Genomic DNA, 22,074 nt, shown 5'->3' on the forward strand with positions numbered 1-22,074 from the left:
ACAGGAACAAATTTCTTGCAAAGCCATGTTGTTTTTTGGAAAATTTGACTTCACTTTCAGTTTACAGCATCTTGACGACTTGCAGCATAATTGGTTTTTTGTTGGTTTGCTACAAAATTTTTAGTCCCACGGATAAACAACGGATAATTTACGGCAAATTATCAAATAATTAGTTTGAGTCTAACTGGTTTCTTTATTGGGTTTTTGAAGGTGTCCCACTATTCCTATCGGATAATTTGCCATTAATTATCTGTAAATTATCCGTAACAACAATAATTTAGCCGCGGACATATTTGAAAAGATATCGCGTGCTCTGCAGGACACGTTCAAAAAACCAATTAAGGAAACCGGCAACACCCAAAAGTTACTATTTGATAATTTGCCACAGAAGTTAGCAGAGCTCGCGATATTTTTAAAATATGTCCGCAGCAGAATTATTGTCACGGATAATGAACGGCAAATTATCCGATAGGAATTTGTCTTTGGGAAAAAAACTGTCTCGCCAACTTCAGAGAGGTCCTGGGTGGGAAGAGGACACAAGAAACAGTTTTATAAGTGTCTCGGTCCATAGCTGTAGAGAAGCAGGAAGATGGTTCTAACTTTTTAAATTGTATTGTGATGATGTTTTTGCTCTTAAAAGTTGAAGAAAACTTAAAAAACCAACAAGTGCGAAAATATGCATCGCAGTCGAATAAAATTTCCAGAGTTTCGGGTAATGCAATCTATAAATGAAAAAAAAAAAATCCCAGTATATAATTTTAGCTATCACTTCTATCATTTTCATAAATTATTGTTGCTTTTCCACAATAGTTTTTCATTAAAATCGGCATCAAGCTCTATAAAAGTTGTTGAATATAATTGTTATAAGGCCATAAACAAAAACCATAAATACCCATGTGTTCAGAAATGCATCAAGAAATGTCTAATATGTGCAACCACGGTTAAATGCGTTATTGGTACTTAGTTAAGCAAGTAAGACATTTCCCATCCATTATAGATAAGAACAGCAGGCCAATAAAAATAAATTAAAAATTTCTTAGAAAACCCCTGTATAACTGAAAAAGCGTGTACCTCGCTCTAAACTTTGTGAACAATTTTTTTTACTTTCGGTAAAGCGACCGCGTTCGAGTATGACAAGGTTACGTTTTTACGCTCAAATCGTCACTTTTCAGCATGTAATCATACCTTTAGTCGACACGCTCGAGTAAATTTGGTTATCGATTTTTTTATTATTCCAATCGGTTGCAAGGTATCCCCCACTACGATTGCCACTTGGTAAAAAAATAGCCAACCAAACTCTGAAGAAAAAACAACCAAATTTTTTAGCCACTTATCTATTACAAAAAGCAAAACACTACGAAAAATAAAAAGTCAACAATTTTATTGAGCTTGAGCCGTTTTTTTAATAAAAATTTTGTGGAAAAACAACATTAATTTACATTTTGGTTGAAGTTATAGCTGCTATGTATTTCGGAAAACAAAAATTATTAAAATGCTTGTGCGTTCAATGACATATTTTCTTTTTATATGTGCATGTAAAACATCCCTGCAAACCAAAGCTCCCGAAGTCTTAACGAAATCTTTAGGGTCTCTAATTTCTGTAACGATTTTTTACGAATCTTCACAGAAAATTGTATGGAGGGGTTGACACGAACTCGTAAAGAACTTTCTGCACGAAAAATTAAGAAAATTCTGCAAGAAAGTCTTCACATAGAAGCATTATTTTCATTGCTTTACATATTTTCTTCCGAAATTTCATAAAAGAATCGAAGTGTGCGTAGTTTATTTCATGATAAAAATATAGTAAGGTAGATCCGCTGAGAGTCACTTTTAAAATTCTTGACGTTTCCAAACAATTTAATTTTTAAATTTACTCACAAACTCACACACACATTTTCATTTTCAATCTCAAGCAACAACAATTTCGTACAATTTCAATTTCTTATTTTCACTTTTATATGATTTTAAAATGTTGGCAAACTTCAAAAAAAAATCATGGCCGACAAATTGAGAGAACGGTTATACCTTGCTATGTTTTTATCATGGTTTATTTCATTTTAGAAAATTCGGCAAAAAATCGGATGAGATCTTTTTTCAATTAAAATATAGTTCATTCTCAGACATACCCGATACAAACCCATGCTTAATTGTTTGTAGAAAACTACAAAAAAGTGCAACAAATTTTCACATAAATTTCCAACTTTTTTTTCGGAAGTGTTAGAATTTTTTTGAGTACACAGTTTTTTAGCCCCTTCAATTTTAGTCTGATAATGTGCAAGTTTCAAGTGGCTTAAAGTTACCGTTGATTTTTTAGAATTTTTTTCGTCACAGGTGTTGCGGATTTCTTCCATATACAAATAAATTGAGTTTATTCATTATATGGAAGCCAATGCGACAAAAAAAATTCTAAAAAATGAACGGTAATTCGTAGCCACTTCAAATTTGCACATTATCAGACTAAAATTGAAGGGGCTACAAAACTGTGTACTCAAAAAAATTCTAACACTTCCGAGAAAAAAGTTTGAAATTTATGTGAAAATTTGTTGCACTTTTTTGTAGTTTTCTACAAACTGTTAAGCTTGGGTTTGTATCGGGTTTGTCTGAGAATGAACTATATTTTAATTGAAAATTCTTAAAAATCAATAAATAAACATAAGTGGCACATAATATCTCTTGGAAATGACGTGCTATAGATATGACCGATACTGTATATGCTCAGAATAAAAAAGAATAAAGAAGTCGATTTACCCATGTCTGCCTCTCTGTGTACACGATAATCGAACAAAAATTTATATATCTCAACCAGGGTTGTTGCGAATATTCGCAATCGCATTCGCAACCGCGGAGCTTCCGCATTAATTTTAACATTCGCATTCGCAATAATCAATGCGGAGCTTTTGCGAATGCGAATTTTGTGCAAGTGCACCGATAAAACGACAAAATGACAAATTATAGCCAATATTTTTGCTTGTGGTCTTGGGAGTATTTGTGTAACTGGTCAAATGTCATATTTATCAACTTTAATAAAAATGTCTTTAAACATATTATTTCTTAAGCTAAATAACCGCGCTATCAATTGGTAGTCATACGAGTTTCCACTTGTAGTTGACCTTTTAACAATACATATATGTGCTTTAAATACCTGCATTCGTTTATTTTTTTTATCTGCCTTATCCTGAGTTTCGCCTGAGAAAAAATTCCCCCGAAAATTTGTCATCCGCCCATAGTAAAACTATGGAAACCAAAAGTGAAAAGTGAACCGGCTCAGGGAAAATGAAACTCACGATAAAGCTGATTATGATTTTTTTTGGACCAATCTTAAAAAAACTACTATACACAAAAGAAGAAAGTGTGCACTGTAATTCTTAACCAAAGTTTCGTGATTTGCCTCTGATGTTACATATATTCGTTTCAATAATTTCAAATGGGGCTCTTTGGGGAATTTATTCCTAGCAAAAATTTTAAAAACAGTAATTTCGTCTACTTTTGTCGGGCAATGTTTTTTTCATAGGGATATACATTGGATCCTTGGCTAAAAACTTCTGTGGTAAATCTGTCCCTTTGCTATTTAAAGTCAAAGAGTAAGCTCCTTCAATAGGGATTTCCAGCAGAAATGATAAACGTCAGAATCGAAGCTGCAATGATTAAAAAGCTATTGGTCTCACCTTTAATTAGATAACAATTACGTTACTATCTGAGATTCAAATACTTATAAAAAAACGGGGTGCTTTTTTTTTAAATAACAATATTCTGATCCGAAAACAGAATTTGGTTCAAAATTTTCATTCCTGGAAAATAATCAGCCTTTTGAGTTTCAATTTCACCGAACCGGTTTACTTTTCACTTTTAGTTTCCACTTTTTTTCAGGCGAAACTCAAGAATAAGGCAGAATAATTTATTTATTTAGCTCTATTTAGCTCTCTATAAGCACAAATTTTTCAAAGCAGTCGCAGAAGAAAGTATTAAAAAGAATTTCAAAAACTAAAATCGAAAAACGCTGATGAAGTTACATATTCCCCAAATTCTGAAACAGCCAAAGGAATGAGAATGAAGAATTCTTTTTAAAAAGCTTTAGATAAACTTGACACATCTAGTTTGGTTTGTAAGCGCTGTTTAAGGCAATTCACATCCGCGGATGTTAGCTATTAGATATTCGCATCCGCATTCGCGTCCGCGGATGTCTAAAATTCCACATTCGAAACATCCCTTATCTCAACGAAAAAATGTTGTACATATGTATATATGTGCCCTTCATCCAAGGTAGGTTGGTATTGAAAATGGGCGAAATCGGGCTGCACTTCCCATATAACGGTATTTTCGAAAAAAATGCAAAAATGCGATATTTCAGTAAATATTGGATCCTATTTCTGAAAATTAGTGCATGAAGTAGAATTTCGGTACAAAATAATATTATTATGAAAGTTTTGAAAAATGTGCGTGATCCCGTCCACTTATGATGAAATCCTGTATCTCAGTAGCCACTTCACCAATCTTTACCAAACTTGACTTAGGGTCCACCTAAAAAATCTATTGAAAATCTTTGAAATCTGGCAATAACCACGCTCACCTCCCATATAACGGTAAATTTCGAAAATATGAAAACTCCGATATTTCAATAACTGAGGGCGCTAATTTACTTACTCCAAGTTAATACTCAAACAATCTCTTAAAAATAAATAAGACTCTTCTATATCTTCTTCAAATTCTCAATCCCAACACGGGTTTTCTAAAGAAAAATCTATTATCACTAATTTATTGGAGTTTACAACTTAAGTCTCAAACGATTTTAGAGAAAATGCTCATACCGACGTAATATACACCGATTTCGGTAAAGCTTTTGACAAAGGACATATAGTGGCGTTCAAAATAATAGCAGCAAAATTCAAAATGATACTGTTGGCAACTTATCTTTATTTATTTATTGTTAATAATTTTCATTTAAAATATGGGCCGATCTGTATCAAATACCACATAAATAAAAGTTTCCAAGCTTAAAGCATCGTTCACTCAAAACCGGTATTAAAAAGTTGCAATGCAGATCGTTAGACAATAGATCCACCATTATGAGGTTAAAATTTCATAGTACTGGCTTTTTGTTTGACAGTTTTATTTGCGTTGGAAGTTGCTGCTCAAAAAATAATGTTAAACAATTTCGTTGAAAATCCGACATTTTCGAGATCAAAAATCAAATTAAAATTAAATATACCAAAAACTTATAATTATCCTCAAAAAATCAATGAATAGATTCCTTCTGCTTAAACTAACGGGGTAAGCTAATCATTAAGAGACATCATTTCGCACCAGCTGAAGGATAAGGCTCTTTACCTGAATTAGGGAAAAAAACGGCTTATCAGAAGAAGATCGCGCGAGAGAATTGGAAAACGGTTATCCACAGTTCAGCGAATGCAAGCTAAAGCAAGACTTAAACCTTATCGAGTTATAATATATAAAATTCTGTTAGATTAAATACATTTTATAACAAAAACCGCACCCGTTTACTTTACCCCAATGTTCACACCAAATGTGCTAAAAAATAAACAGGGTGATGTCCTCTCACAACTAAATCTATAGAAGTTGACACAGTTGTCAAAAGGCTATGAAATGACAAGAGAATCTAGGCAGTCTCATTAAAACTCGATCAGACTCCACAATGGGTCATATGACCCCAGAAATATTTATGCGGGAAAGAGCGCATGCACAAAGTGTTATTTCATTGTATCATTTCATCAAAGTTTCGCAAGCTTAAATAGGCCCAAAGCCAATTTCGATTTCAAGCGTTTAATGCTTAAATTTGAGTTGAATCTTCTATAGCGACGGTAGTTAGTTAAAATATCGTCAAGTATCTTCGGTCAACCTCTTTTACCGTGTATAATAATCAGGAGAGTAAATTATCAAAGAGGGTTAGGGTTAGGATTAAAATTACAATTGAAACAATGAGGCATATCCATAGTAGACTGTAAAGATAGGGCCTGTTCGAGACACGTAATAAAAGCAGCATTAATGCCGCACTGATGAAAATTTACAACACAGTTGCAACCTCGGTTGTGATTGCAACTTCTACAAGCCCAGCTTTTCGACATGCTTTCCAAAGGTATATCTGTAAAAAAAAACTTGCGGAGTCGACTTTATTTCGGCTATGAGTATGGCCCAATAATGTTAAGCCTCTCCTACCGCATGTTTTAATTCAGATGTATGTATATTAGGGCGGGTCGAAAATCTAATTTTTCTCAAATCCTTTGGTAATAGTGAAAATATATTGTACCATGAAGTCAACAACAAGCCTGCAAAATATTAGTCTTTTATTTTAATTGTAAGAGCCCGCGCATCGACCGCCAAGTTACCCACAGCACACTAGTCGAATAAGACCAATTCCTGTCAAAAATTCTGGGTTCAGCAAAAAGGTTTGGTACATATTATTAGATAATGAATCAGTTAACGCAAAGGATAAAGTCAAATATCATTTCTCGCAGCCCTTTAGCTTATCATTAATCTCAAATGTATCTTTTTTCAATAAACTTTTAATTGTTCTTTTGATAATTGCACTATAGTCAAACGATGTAAAGAACAGCATTAATATTGCTGGCGTGCATTTAGGTGGCTGGTTCCAAATATTCTAATCTTTTTTTAATATTAGCTATAGTTTGCGAATTTTTGCAAATTTAGGAACAATTTCGGTAGCTTTTATAGATAAGCCATTATTTTCCATCATCGTGGAAAAATTTTGTTTATGCGAATGACTATGGAAACACTGAACAGGCACAACTTCTAGAAACACTAATTAGTTTACTTATGTTTATACATACAATTTAAAAATTGCAAATATAGGAAAATTACAAAAAATTTTGTTCAAAATTTTTTTTTATTTTAAAATAATTTGTTTATAATCTGAACGATTTTAATCACATTATTATCATAAATCAATAACAGTAAGTCTCGCCTTCGATTTGGTAATTATTACGTACCGATCGAGTAACGTATATCAAAGTTATACGAAAAACTTAAGTGGATCTCCATTTTTTATAAAAAAAAATTCTCATCGATTGTATAAATAACTTTTAAATAAAAGAACCGAATTACAGAAAAGAATGCGAGGGAGTGACCTTTTTTCGTTCAACATGAGTGCAAAGCAATATCGTCCAATTGCAGAGTCCTCAAAAGGATTTCTAGGGATATGTTGCATTTACCTACAGTCACTTTTTCACATAATGGAATTAACTAAAATATTTGCGTACATCTAAACACTTATTGCACGTCCCCTACTTTCATATAACGGCAAATTTAGAAACCGCGAAAAATGTTCTTCGGTGACTAATGAAACCATTTCGCTCAAATTTTCAAGACTGCATAAATGGACTTAAAATGGGCGTTTTTTACCCTAATTGTACTATGTTAATGTATGTAAATACTTATATTTATGCTTGAAACTACTATTAACTTATCAAACGATCCCTGATCTTTGAAAATACATGTTTGTCTTCATTCACCAGGATCTTGAAAACTGACCAAATCGACGTGATCAAGTACATGGTCCTTTATTATTATATAAACATCCGAAAACATTAAAACGTTTGAAAAAAAATCTCGTCTCACTTGTCTGTATTTTTCACTTGATTGCTGAAGTAATGAAGAATTGAAAACTCATAAGGGAATATTATAGTTTTTGTAAGTTTTATCTTAATATCTTAAAAACTTGTAGACTTATTGAAAAATTATAAAAGAACATGAGGTACTAAACTTAATAACCTTTAATTTGATATACCGTGCTGTTTAAATATAACAATTAACGCATTCCATAGATATTACAGGCCAAAGTTTCATTTTCAAAATTCATACCCTTTGATTCAATTGCGCGGGCTAAAGATAAGTTTTAAATTAATCTTTCGTGGCCAATAACAATTGGCTTAGACCTAAGACATCATAATATTACTATTACAATACGGACAAATGCCTTTTATTTTCCCCCATACAAAATCGACCCAGCCTAATGTATATCAAAACGAAATATACAAGTTTCTGCAATACTATAAAATGAACACATATGAATCGAGAGAAAATTCACCTCCGTTGTGGGGTCCTGGCGCACTCATTTTTATTTTAAATTTTTCTTCCTCAGGCGCAACATCCCATGCTTGTGACAATCTTTTCGGAAATAAACAAGAAGTTGGCAGTGGCATATCGTCAGCGGCCACATCTTCTGCCTCCTCGTCCTCTTCATCTTCAATGACCTCAGCACCGACGACCAGTGGAGACATGATGTATTCCACAACGGCTCAACTGTCTATCACCGCAAGACAATCGCCCGAGCAAAAGCAGCAAGAACAGCAGCAAGATATTATATTGTCGATGGCTGAGAAGAGTGAAGATTTATTTCATCATGTGCAACATGATTGGAATTTCGGCGGCATAAAATTGGAACAGTCCACAGAAGCAGCGTCAAGTAGTTTTAACGGTGTGATTCAAACGCATCAAGGCGTTATAAAAGTAAAAAATTTAAATACGATTTCAGTTGGAGATGTGGCTATGCCAAGCGTGGAAGCAACTCAAACTGAAGAAGTCGTAGATTGTATAGGTGTAGAGGGGGGTGATGATGCAGCGGCGATTGTTAATTGCGGAGCTGTGAATGCCGGCGTTGATGTTGGCGTTGGCGAGGGCGATGGAGACGATAATGACGTTATCGGGGTGGAGGCTGATGAAGATGACGATGACGAGGCGGAGGAGGAGGATGAGGAAGACGATGATGACCCGGATGATAGTGATGCTGTACGTGATATAGTTGACGAATTACAACAACAGCATCGCCAACTACTCAAAGAGCAGCAACAACAGCTACAGCAGCAACAGCAACTTGAGCAACAACAGGAATTGCAAGAACCCGAAAATCCAGAGCAGCGTGGCCATTTAACTTACGAGCAAGGTGACTATGAGGTACGTAAGCTTATCTAGCCTTTGGATGCTAAGTGTTTGGTAACCAATTCATTTTGGCTTGCAGTTGAGCTCAGATTTGATAAGTGACGTTCAAATGGCGGCTAACGAAATGGAAGTGTCCAGTACCGTAATAACCAATAGCAATTCGGATGACAGCGTTAATGAAATGAATATGGGCTGTAGTAGCAGTCGCCCTGATAGTGGCGTCAGCGGTGGCAATCTCACCATACAGTTGAATACACCGTCGCCAGCACCGACCATTGGCCATTTACATCAGCAGCAAGTGCAACAGCCGCAGCAGCAACCACCACAGCAAACTTCATCGGAGCGGCAAAATACGCCCCAGCGACAAATACTCGTCGATACGAATGGCCAAATTATAGGCAATTTCCTCGTACAGCACCAACAACAACAGCAGCATCATCAACCGCAACAACAACACTTAGAACACCAACAGCAACTTTTGCATCATGCAGCACAGCAATTTACCTTTCCGGCAGCACAACCTCAAGCCCAACAACAACAACAACAGCAACAGCAGGTCCACACTATAGCACTGTCGACACAACAACATCTGCAGCAGCAGCAGCAGCAGCAACAACAACAACAGCAACAACAACAACATGCACATAAGTCTCATCATGCTCTGTCGACATTACGTAAAGCCATAGAGTTGAGCACGAACGGTCAGCACTACCTAACGCCAGGCGCCATAGCGGCTCAGCAGCATATTGGCCAACAATTGGTGCTACAGCAGCAGCAAGCGCCGCAACAGAGACACTTTCTGACACAGTCACAGGTTCCTACAGTGTCCGCGGCTGCTAATTGCAATATGGTTTCTGCTAGTCCAACTCAGCAGCAGCATCACATTCAAGTGCAACAACAACTTCAGCGCTTTCAGCAGCAGCAGCAGCATCAGCAGCAACAACAACAACAGCAACAGCATATGCCCGCCTTTCAATCATTGGCCACTCAAGCGCAATCAAACGCTGCAAAATATATTTCAAAGCAAATGAACCTTATTACAATGTCTCGTGGCACAGCAGCAGCAGCAGGAACAGTTGCCGGTACAAATGCAAGCATCGCCTCGGTAACTATACCGTCAGGTGCATCTGTGAGTACCTACCCACCTTTTAGTAGCGCCATCGCTGGTTCAGCGCGTTCAGCTGAGCTTATAGTGAATGCTGCCTCCAATATCGGTAATGTAAGTACAACGAATGTCAGCATTGCCAGTGCCATGAAAGGTCTAACACAAGCCGGCATCCCGACCACAATAGCCCAGCAGCGGCCAACAAGTAAATTAGCAACCGGCAAAGGGCGTAAAACGGTAAATAAATTGCCACCCGGTGCAGTTAATTTAGAGCGTAGCTATCAGATCTGCCAAGCAGTTATCCAAAACAGTCCAAATCGCGAAAATTTGAAGGCGCAGTTGCGACCACCGTCGGCAATTTTGAATCAACAGCAGCAGCATCAACCTCCGCAGCAACAACAACAGCAGCAGCTGCCACAAAGTAACGTTGCTACGGCTTTAACATTGCCATGCACAGGAGCCGGAGTAGCCGCGCCGGCAGCAACACAATCAACTGCCGCCATATCTGTAGCAAGTTCGGCACATCAAGCGCCCGCATCAAGCGCCTCTTCATCGCAGAGTTTTATCAAACAAGAGGACCTGACAAGCATTCCCGCAAATATAATGGGCGTTGGACGTCCTGGCGTATATAAGGTAAATTGCCGTACTTGATCAGAGGTGCATTTACACATACACTTCTAAAATGCTCTGCATTGAAATATGTTATCTTATTCGAATTATTTTTTTGCATTGATTTTTAGGTTATTGGTCCGCGAATGGGATTTCCACGTAAGAAGTATGTTCAACGAAAACCTTCACCCACGCTTATAAGACATTTTTTCACACCACAAACGGCCAACGCACTACATACTAATGTTGCGGCAAATCCGCGATTGCATCAGCAATTAACGGTGGCAGCAGCTGCAGCGGCAGCGGCAGCTCAACAACAACAGCAACAACATCACCAGCAACACGATTTGCATCAAAATGGAAATGGTGGTGGTCAATATGTGTTGGTGCATCGAGCAAATGTAGGCGCAGCTGATAATCAGGCACCGCGGGCATCTAGCGCACCGCCGGTACCACAAACAACACAGGTTCGTGAGTGTATAGTCGCATGTTCATTGCCACATACATATATTTAAAGTAGATACCTTATTGTTTCTTATAGAGTCAACTGCACAATATGAATGGAATACCGATAACAGGACGCGGGCGTCCTGCTTCCGTCGATATTGATGCTTCAAATGCAATGCTTGACCATAATGCGCATCAACAACACCAACAGCAACAGCATCTTCATCATCAAATAAATGCTATTAAATCGAATGCCTCTACAACGATGAGACGCAATTTTACATCAGGTATGTTCAATTTTTTCTATTTCATGTTTTCCGTTTTACTTGATATGCCAAAACTTAAATTATGCGTTCACACTTCCAAGATAACAGTGTTGAAATAAGCGTAATAAGTATAGTTTTTTAAACATTTCATAGTGTTTTCCTAGGCAACGGTGCGTGGTTTGATGATTATTAAAGAGATGTAACTCCTATTATGAATTTTCATACGATAGACGATAAACGCTCTTGCAAGCGTATCGTACGAAATCAGTTCTCGTATTGTCGTTTTCATACGCCCGATATTTCGTTGTTTACTTCCATATTTTTACAAATACAAGGTCAGCTGATCGTTTGACACTTTTCATGAACTTACAGGAAAAAAAACTCCGGACTAAATCCTGTAACTTCTGACTAGGAACAGTTGTTCAGTTACTCTCTGAAAAGTGTTCCCAGTTACAGGTTTTATGTCAATAGGAACGACTTCCTGTAAGTTCTGACTAAATCCTGTAAACCGGACTGCTATTGGAACAGACTAATTGTGAACCAGCACAAATCAGGTACGCCAATTATCGGATTTCATACGACAACATCGATTGGTAATAGGGAATAACAGAATGCAAGCGTCTATCGTGCATCATACAAATTCATAATAGGGGGTAAATTAGGTCAGTCCAACGCTTTAGCCAGCTAATCACAAAGCGCAGAAACAGGGCTCGAATCGTCACACACGATATCGTACTACTCGTCACGTAAAAGCACATTTTTCGGACTATGACATACGTAAACGTACTCTTTGTCCCATTATCACGATTTTTGCCCAAATCGCGTTCGTGCGGACCAAAAAATTATCCAACACTCAAAAATTGTGAGAGCAAAGTGACAGTTCTCTTGGAGAGAAGTTGCAAATTCTTGCTGGAAAAAATGTTGCCAGCAAGAATTTGCAAACACGAAAAACATGTGGTTGTGGCGCATGGTTGCATTTTTGTCTACAATAATTTGAATAAATTAGTTCGTTAAATTTAAAAATTTATAAACACGAGCGATTTTTTTATGAAAAAAGGAAGTAAATAATTGTTGATATAATTAATTTAGTTAATTCCAATGATTTGAACTTAATTCGGCTGAAAAAAATGGTATTCGCAATCGGAATGCAATTGCAACCAGAGTCGATTTAAGAAACCCGACAGCTAGTACGATGAAGAAATTGAAAATGAAAGTCAGAACAACAAGAAGTATACATGTATATCCTGTTTTTGGCCATCCGAAAGAATTTTAAAAATTCTATAAAAATTGTTTATGTTTGAAATGCAACCGTGGACACCAGCTGGCAGCGAAACTTGCAAACTCCTGCAAATTTGCGTTCGTGCAGAAATTTGCAAGTTTCTCAACATGAGAGAGAATAATTCGAGACCAGAATGCACAGTGGCATCGGAACTGCTTTGGCTATGTCTTTTTACTTTCAGTTCTATGAACAGTTGATTAATCTTCTATTTAAATCAAAAACACGAAAAAGAAAACATAAGAAAAATGCACATTATAAATATTCCAGAAGCCATTTTATAAACAACGTGGAAATTGTATATTTATATACTTAGCACTTTGTCGTTTTCTGTTGTCCAAACATTTTCATGGATCGAAAGAACAGAAAGCAAAGATATGTTTTATTTTCGGTATTTAAGTTTCTAGCTTGAGAAACGGAGGGCCCCACAGCTTGTGTTTCACTCCCTTGTGAGAGTAGGTTCTAAGGTGATTCCATCCATTGCAGGAGTTGCACCTACCGAAATGGAGTTCGGTTGGAGTCGTTTTTGGCAAACGCTGCAGAAGATTTCTAGCCCGGGGTTCAACTCGATGCCCGCCCGGGGAAGAAAGATGCGGAGCAATCCGGCTGGTTGTTGATGTTGTAACAGCATACAGATTCTCCAAAGAGTTTTTGGGAAGTGTTGCTGGAGGGGCAGCCCTTGCCCAGATAAAAATCTGAGTCGTTCCTGTTACGTAACACGACTGTCGTGACGACCTGTAAATTAAAACGAGCACTCATTAAAGATGAATAAATTGATCGGGTTCGTTGATCTTGGTCCCTTGGTCGGGTAAAACTCAATTCATTTTGGTAATACAAAAGAAAGGTGTGTAAAAAAAAACCTAATGAGTAATAAAATTATAGTTAAAAAAACAACAACACGCTTTTATTACAATAAGAACTAAAAAGAAAAAAAATATTGATTTAAAGATTCGTTAAATAAGGATATGAAGTTCCCTAACTTGATGTTAATTATAATTAACCTTTTAAGCTAGCTTAAAATATGATTAAAGTAATTGGCACGTAGTCATAGTCGAAATAAAGTCCACTGAAAAGTTAGTTGCAGTTATTTTTAACAGGCATCCCATTGGAAACATACAGCACCCCATTGGTAGAGGGCTTCGGGTGTACGAATTTGTTGTAACATCAGGAGTTGAAGACTTGCTCTAGCTGCTATTCTCCTAAAATTTCCTTCAATCACGACGTAAGCAGATTTCCCATGTGAACTTGCTACAAAGTTCAATTCTGCCACTTCCTTGAAGGGATTTTCATGATTTCAGACTTAGTAAAGTTAATATCATTTATTGATATTGTTTTTGTTTTTTACACACCTTTCCTCTTTCAAAAATATACAATTTCATAAAATTTCAATGTCTATTTATCATATTGCTCGAGCGTTAGACGATCTAGAGTCCATACGCATAAGTAGCCCATTACGCCCATTTGGTTACTTAAAGTTGACATTAGGCATGTTTTATTCAACCATCACAAGCAAATAGCTAAATCTTGGTCAAATAAAACGAAATTAGCTTATTTCCTATGTTAGCCTAATTTTGACAATTGTTTGACTGCAAATAGTGTCAAAGTAAGTTTTTGCCTCTTTCTGATTGGCTGAAGGAGAAAATATCTGATGCTGAATGGCAATACCTCTTGTTCAATATACAAGCCAAGATAGCTTTTCATAAGCCAATATAATTATGTTGGGTAAGTCCTCCATACAAAATAAGCTAATAGCTTAAATTTCTGGACAAATAAAACACGGCTATTATAGACAATCGCCCTCATTGCGAGAGCCGTGTCGAATGCAAGTCGTTTTTCGAGAGTCGAATCGTATCTTAAGTTTCACGCCATTGCCTAAAATTTCCACTCGACTAGTGTATTAAAGTGGGAAAACTTGGCAGCACTGTATAGTTTACGACGATTTTCGTCGTTTACTTATTTCAGCACGGCTGTATACAATGCCAATATTGTCGAGTCGTACAATTGAGCCTAATTTACGACTTACGCAATGAGGCTGAATGTTTTTATGTAAAAATAAAAATTAAAAAAAAAATGCTATAATCAAAAAAAAATCAAAAAGAAAAATCTTTACTTAATTTTTTTTTGTTTTTTATACGCTGCACATTAATGCAAAAAATGTACAATTAAAGCCCATAATTAGACGGAAGAAATACATTTCCAAGATACAGTACTGCACTACAGCATACCACTACAACAACAACAACTTCATACTTTGGTAGATTATGCCGAGAGATCAGAAGTCTGCACAAACTGCCCACTAGTGCACCACTTGCTGGCGGCCATCGGACGGGCGAAAGCCTCCAAAGCCATTGGACCAGATGGAATTTGCATACTGGTGCTGAAAAATTTGGGTCTGGCGGAAATAGAATATCTCACAAAGATTTTCTACTTGTTTATGGACATTGTACTTTTTCCTGCGTGTGGAAATTGGGGGGGAATGGTGGCGTTGCCGAAACCGGGGAAGCCAGCTAACAAATTGAAGGGCTTCTTCTTTCGCTACCCATAGAACGCCTTCCAGAAGGGCTTTTAGAGGACGTACTTCAGAAGGCCTTTTGGAAGGGTTCTTTTAAAGTTGCTTCTTTAATTTATAAAAATCATACAACTTTGAAGTATTTGCTTAAGCTTTATATCAAATATGTGTTATTGCAACTTAAAATGTTTATTGAAACTAATGCTAAATATTCAACAATTTTTAATAAGCTTGAGGCCGTTTTTAATAAAAAAACTTATTGTGGAAAAGCAACAATAATGTGAAAAAATGGTAGAAGTGATAGCTATTTCGGAAATTACCACATTTCCTCATCAGACTTCTTTCAGTAGGATTCGAACCGACGATCCCACTGACTCAGCCAGTTGCCTACGCACTGTGCTAAGTTCGCCTTGTAAATTATCGTTGCTTTTTTCCACTTTTTCACACACGATCAACACAACACAATCAAGCGCAGCTATTCGAGAGAAAGATTTACGGACCTTTACGCGTTAGTGATGGCGAATATCGCAGACGATTTAACGATGAGCTGTATGAGCTTTACAACGATATAGACATAGTGCAGCGAATTAAAATTCAGCGGCTCCGCTGGCTTGGCCATGTCGTTCGAATGGACAGAAACGCTCCTGCTCTGAAAATATTCAACGCGGGCGGCGATGTTGTTAACAGAGGAAGAGAAGGGGCCTCCTCTGCGTTGGAAAGAACGGGTGGAGAAGGACTTGGCTTCACTTGGCATTTCCAATTGGCGCCAGTTAGCACAGAAGAGAAATGACTGGCGTACTGTTTTGGACTCGGCCTTAATCGATTAGGCGGTTACAGCGCCAATAAAGAAGAAGAAGAACCGCCTAAGCGGTTTTGGCCGAGTTCCACAAATCACGCCAGTCGTTTCTCTTCTGTGCCAATTGACGCCATTTGGAAATGCCAAGTGAAGCCAAGTCCACCTAGTCTTTCCATCGCAGTGCGGGCCTCCCTCTTCCTCTGCTACCACCAGCGGGTTCCGAGTTGAATACTTTCAGAGTTAGAGCGTCGGTGTCCGTTCGAACAACATGGCCAAGCCAGCGGAGCCGCTGTATTTTAATTCGCTGCACTATGTCCATGTCGTTGTAAAGCTCTTACAGCTCATCGTTCCATCATCTGCGGTACTCGCCGTCGCCAACGCGTAAAGGCCCGTAAATCTTCCGCAAAATCTCTCTCTCGAATACTCCAAGGGCCGCCTCATCGGTTGTTGTCATTGTGCATGCTTCTGCACAGACATGATGAGTGGCTTACAGAGTGTAGTTTTCGTACGTCGAGAGAGGACTTCACTCCTGAATTGCCTACTCAGTCCAAAGTAGCACTTGTTGGCAAGAGTGATTCTGCGTTGGATTTCCACGCTGACATATTATCGGTGTTAATGCTGGTTCCCATTAAACTGAACTCTACTTTCTCGAAATTATAACTGTCAACAGTGACGTGGGTGCTGACTGTTTGTTTTATGACAGGAGAAACTTCGTCTTGTCCTCGTTTACCACCAGACCCATTCGCTTTGCTTCCTTATCTAACTTGGAAAAGGCAGAACAGACTTCGCGGTTTTTGTTACCGATGATGTCGATGTCATCGACATAAGCCAGCAATTGCACGCTTTTGTAGTAGATTGTTCCTGAGCGGTTCAGTTCTGCAGCTCTTATTATCTTCTCCAACATCAGATTAAAGAAGTCACATGAGAGGGTGTCGCCCTGTCTGAAACCCCGTTTTGTGGCGAACAGCTCGGAGAGGTCTGACGGAGCTCATTTTACACAGTCGTATCTGTTTGGCGGGGATGCCAAATTCAGACATAGCGGCGTATAGGCAACTCCTTTTAGTGCTGTCGAAAGCGGCTTTAAAGTCGACAATAAGGTACAATCAGTTCGTTGACGGTGTGCTTCAGTCTTTCGCACAATACACTCGATAAGACCATATAACCTATGCTTAGGAAGCTGATCCCGCGGTAGTTGGCGCGAATAGCGGAGTGGCTTTTCTTGTGGATGGGGCAGAGCACACTTAAATTCCAGTCTTCGGGCATGCGTTCGTCTGACCATATTCTGCATAAGAGTTGATGCATGCACCTTATCAGCTCCTCGCCGCCGAACTTGAATAGCTCGGCTGGCAGGCCGTCAGCTCCAGCAGCTTTGTTGTTTTCAGCCGCGTAATCGTTATTCGTGCCTCGTCATAGTCAGGCGGTGGGACAGCTACTCCATCATCATCGACTGGGGGGGTTCGTCTTCTTCACTACTTTCAGCGCTGCTACCATTCAGTAGGTTGTAAAAGTGTTTCCTCCACAATTTAAGTGCATTCTGGACATCGGTCACTAGGTCGCCATTGTTGTTCTTGCAGGAGCTCGCCCCAGTCTCGAAACCTTCCGTAAGTCGCCTAACCCTCTGGTAGAATTTTCGGGCGTTCTTCCTGTCGGCCAGCATCTCAAGCTCTTCACACTCACCTATTTCGGCCTCTCTCTCATTGCGGCAAATACGTCTCGCTTCCCTCTTCAGTTCCCTATAGCGGTCCCATATAGCGCGTGTTGCGCCAGATCGCAGCGTGGCCCTGTAGGCGGCATCTTTTTTCTCTGCAGCTTCCTGACGCTCCTCATCGTACCATTTGTTCCTTGGGGCTCGCTGAAATACGACTACTTATTTGGCGGCGGTACTTAATGAGCGACAGATGTGGTTCCACTGCTCGCATATGTCAGTTTGTTGAAGAGTTCTCTCTGAGAGCAGGTGTGAGAGTCGAGTAACGAATGTATTGGCTGTCTGTTGTGATTGCAGCTTTTCGACGTTAAGCTCTCCTTGCATATTTGGGCACACATTTTTTACTGCATAGAGGTGGGTGCGTATCTTGGCTGCAACAAGATAGTAGTTGGTCATCGGAGTGTACCTACGTCTAAAACACTGGAAGCGTGACTTCCGTCTACCGCAACATGATCGATTTGGTTTCTCGTTTTTCGATCCGGAGACAGCCAGCCAGAGTCAAGTCCTTTACTCGAGGTGATTTGGGGAACGTTAATTTTTCAAAGAAATATTTGTAGGCCTTATCCGTCATGGGACGAAAAAGGAATATACAATTTCTAGTTTTAAGATATGCAGAAATTCCGCAGCCAAGTAGGAGCGTTCTCCAATCCGAAATATGCTCATATTTTGCTAGCCCAAACACATAGCGCGTGATGTGGTTAAATACTTTATATATCCATTTTGTGAGCTAATAGGGAATCTAACCTGTAGACTACTTCAGAATAACAGATAATTGACAATATGAGTTGGATTTTGAGTTTACGTCAGATTTCTATCTGTGTGAATCGAGCAGACATTCGTAAATCCCTTGAAGTATTAGTGGTATTCACCAAATTGAGCAACTGGCCAGGCACTCGGGAAAAGAGCAGGTGAGCTCAAGCATCGACTGACTTTTGCCAGAGTGCCAGGACACTTGCTCAATTTGGTGAATACCTATATTCTAGACTTTGCTTACTGTTGAATTCACATGGCCAATGCAGGTTAGTTACTACTGCTGGGTTAAGACGTTTCTTACATATAGGTAACACAAAACACAACTAAGACGAAGACCATTTAGCAGTGCCCAGGGCCTAATAGACATCACTTCCCTGTAGAAGCCTGCACACTAATTAGCTGAGTGCTTAAGCGGACCTGACATAGAGCTGGACATCGTCCGCATTGGCAAGCATATTGGCGTGCATAGCATGGCGTGTCATTAACAAACAAATTAAACAACAGTGGTCCTAAGATTGATCAAAGAATGTGTGGCACCGGTAAACAATGGTCGTAGTTCAGATATTTGAGATTCAACCTTGACACGCTGAGACCTCTTTTTCAGATAGCTATGCATCAGTTCCACTGCTGACTTTCCAAATCCAGAGTAATTTTTAAAAGTAAATCCCTGTACTCTGTATGGCTAGAAGTTTGAATGAATTCATGCAGCCCTCTAATATGTATGCATGTATATTTTAAAGTTACTTTTTTTCATTCTTCTATTTGCAGGCAACGTTGCGTATATAGATAATCTAAGTGGTGCGACAACTTTGGCCGATGGCAATTATATAGTTACAGCAACAAACGCTGGATCGCTGGATGCCGAACAATTGGTAAGCAAGGCCGTTACCGTAGCCGCTGCCGCTGCTGCCGCCGCTGCTGCAGCTGGTGGTGGAGGCGGCGGTGTAGGTGGTGGCAGTGGGAGTTTCACCCGAACACCAGAAGCGGACAATTGTGCCTGCTCGTTAAACGCAATGGTTATTTGCCAACAATGTGGCGCATTCTGTCATGACGATTGTATGAGTGCATCGAAGGTGTGTGTCTCTTGTGTGATCAGATGAGAGGATGAAGTCTCTGTAATAACCTTTTAGGCCTTGCGCACATTGAGTAGAAGTTATTGTGGTTCTGCACTAAACAAAATACAACAATAGATATACATATAAATATAAATATATATAAATAGATATATAGAATATACGTAGATATATTTACACCAATATATCAACTAAAACACGAATTCTGAATTCTACGAAAAAAAGCAACAGCAAAAAGCATAACATAAATAACTCAAATTACCAGTTGGCAAATGCATAAATATGTATGTAAAAAAAAAAAAAGAAGTTGCTCTGCTAAAAATGCTTTATGCAAATTTACGCTGAAGTCCAAGCACATATGTATTGCTACCGTTCTTTTCCATCATGCGATGAGATAGATGTTAGCGCTTGCACATTAGGTTCGAGAAGCTTAACATTACTTGATTTTTATTTTTACATATATTAGTGGGTTAAAGGTAGAAAATATTCGAGCACATCAACTCGGAGTTATGGTGAAACAGCTAATTCAATATTCAAAATCTGTAATGGAAAAAGTTCAACTTAATTAGCATATTGAGCCATGAATTTAATGCTGCTGCATCTTTATTTCAAGCTTCAAACTCGTATGAATTCAAAATTTTCTTAATTTAGTATAATAATTTTTTTAGTAACCAATTTAAATCGTTATTTGTTTTTTAGGCATCAAGATCTTTCCTTCGAAAATTTTAGGACGAAATTGTTACATAATACATGATAAAACGAGTTATTCTGCAGAAATCGTTTTTTGAATTGTGACAGCTTTCTATTTTTTATTTAATAAGCGACAATTAGTACAATATTCTTAGTGATATGCTGAGTCGGTACTTTTAAAGTATTGATCCATACTCGGTACCGATTTGGAAAGTATCCGATACATTCGGTACTCGGTACCGAAATATTGGAATTTATAATAAGACTCACAAATATGGGAAAAAAGCTGTTAAGTGATCGTTGAAGTTTCTATGAATCTCATTAATCTATGGTTAAAAAAATCTATTTCTCCACATTGTTTGGATCTGAACGCTCTCGTCGCTCGATTAATATCTTCCCCATTTTTGAAAGTTTAGAAAGGTTCGCTTGGAACGGTCGTCGTAACAATAATAATATTTTAGCGCTTACACTTTTGCTAAGTATTTGGCCGACCTTCACTTCCAATTTGTGGTGTGTGTCTTGATGTTATATTCAAATTAGACAGAAATACACTCAACTGTTAACCGGACCAGGGATCGCACCCTGTCGCCGTAAGTATTACGAATTAATAATGTTGCCACAAGAACTGTTGCAGTTGCTAAGACAGTTGCGATAAGTTCAAGAAGGCTCAAATACTAACATACATATTGCTCATCTTCTGAGAAAGCATCGTCTTGATTTGTAGGCTTTTTTTTGCTTTGACGATGTCATATAAAATTGCAACGACATTTTTTTCTGCAAACTTCAAAAGTATGTATATTATGATGAAGGTTTAATGTATCGAATCGGTATCGGGTACCGAAAAGAAAGTATTGGGTACCGAAATTTTTTTCAAGTATTGGGTACCGACAATTCAGCACATCACTAATAATCCCCCGAGTATCGAAACTTTGAAGTCTTTTTAAGAAGGATTGCTGGCGTGCTTGTGGCATAAGTTTTGGCTAGTATTGGACGAATATAAATTCGGCGGGATTGTCGTAATAGGTGTCTACGTCACAAAACAATCCGAACTTGGTATTGCTTAATTTGTTTCTATACATACAGTATTGGACATACAGATGCGTGCAACTAATTAACAACGACATGTCTCTGTAAGATCTATGATCTCTTCTGTATAATACTCAACACCTAAATTGAAAATTTTTGCTAAAACTCCCTTTTTGGAAAGTATATTTAGATTCAGCTGTCAAAAAAATTTCAATACAGCTCCCCCATTCTGAAAAATTGCAATTTTTATGCAAACTCGGCAAAAGATCGTGCGACACTAAATAACAACGCTCTGTTTGTATGTCCTTTTTAAGTCAATATTTGGTTGCAAATCCATTACTATCAATCACGGCTTAACATTTGCGAGGCATTGACTCCACTAAACTTTTTGGAAATGTCCTGTGGAATAGCATCCCACTCTTGTTTAACGTTTTCGTACAAGTCCTGGAAGTTTCCAACTTTATGAGAACGAACCCTTTTCTTCAAATGTGTCCAAAGGTTTTCAATAGGGTTCAGGTCTGGACTACATGAAGGCCAGTCTACGAGGGTCACCATTTTGTCCTGAAACCATTGCTTTGTAGTCCGCGTGGTATGTTTAGGATCATTATCCTGTTGATAGATCCATGTAACGGGCATGTTGACATCAGTATATGGTAACATCACGTTGTCCATGATTGTTCTGTACTTGAACTGGTCCATGTGGTCATCTATTTTGTAAATAGGACCAAAACCACGCCACGACATGGCACCCCAAATCATTATGTTGCCGTCACCATGTTTTAATGTGGATTTGGTATACCTAGGGTTCAGCTCCTTGCACTTTGGTCTGCGGACATAGCTTTTCCTGTCTGAAGAAACTCGTTTGTAGTCCAGTTACGGTATTTCCTGGCAAACTTTAATCCATTTCTT

At 38.3% G+C, this 22,074-nt stretch overlaps 2 protein-coding genes across 4 annotated transcripts in view; both read left to right on the plus strand.

Moving 5' to 3' along the window:
• The window catches only part of LOC118744971 (polycomb protein Asx-like), a 32,647-nt gene extending 12,690 nt beyond the window's left edge, over positions 1–19,957 (plus strand). Inside the window, exons 7-11 of one of the 2 annotated variants that reach the window (XM_036478449.1) lie at positions 8,114–8,925; positions 8,990–10,648; positions 10,756–11,091; positions 11,166–11,358; positions 19,145–19,957. In XM_036478449.1, coding sequence (XP_036334342.1) covers positions 8,114–8,925; positions 8,990–10,648; positions 10,756–11,091; positions 11,166–11,358; positions 19,145–19,476 — 3,332 coding nt within the window. In that variant the 3' untranslated portion in view covers positions 19,477–19,957. Of the gene's footprint in view, positions 1–8,113; positions 8,926–8,989; positions 10,649–10,755; positions 11,092–11,144; positions 11,359–19,144 lie in introns of those variants that run through there. The other variant, XM_036478450.1, reaches the window with a different exon arrangement.
• The window catches only part of LOC118744970, an 89,975-nt gene continuing 87,083 nt past the window's right edge, over positions 19,183–22,074 (plus strand). The window contains exon 1 of one of the 2 annotated variants that reach the window (XM_036478446.1): positions 19,183–19,248. In XM_036478446.1, the coding sequence (XP_036334339.1) occupies positions 19,235–19,248 (14 nt within the window). In that variant the 5' untranslated portion in view covers positions 19,183–19,234. The remainder of the gene's footprint in view (positions 19,249–22,074) is intronic. The other variant, XM_036478447.1, reaches the window with a different exon arrangement.

This window comes from Rhagoletis pomonella, unplaced genomic scaffold (genome assembly GCF_013731165.1).
Source record: "Rhagoletis pomonella isolate Grant_MI unplaced genomic scaffold, Rhpom_1.0 Rhpom_scaffold_00008, whole genome shotgun sequence".
NCBI lineage: Eukaryota > Metazoa > Arthropoda > Insecta > Diptera > Tephritidae > Rhagoletis > Rhagoletis pomonella.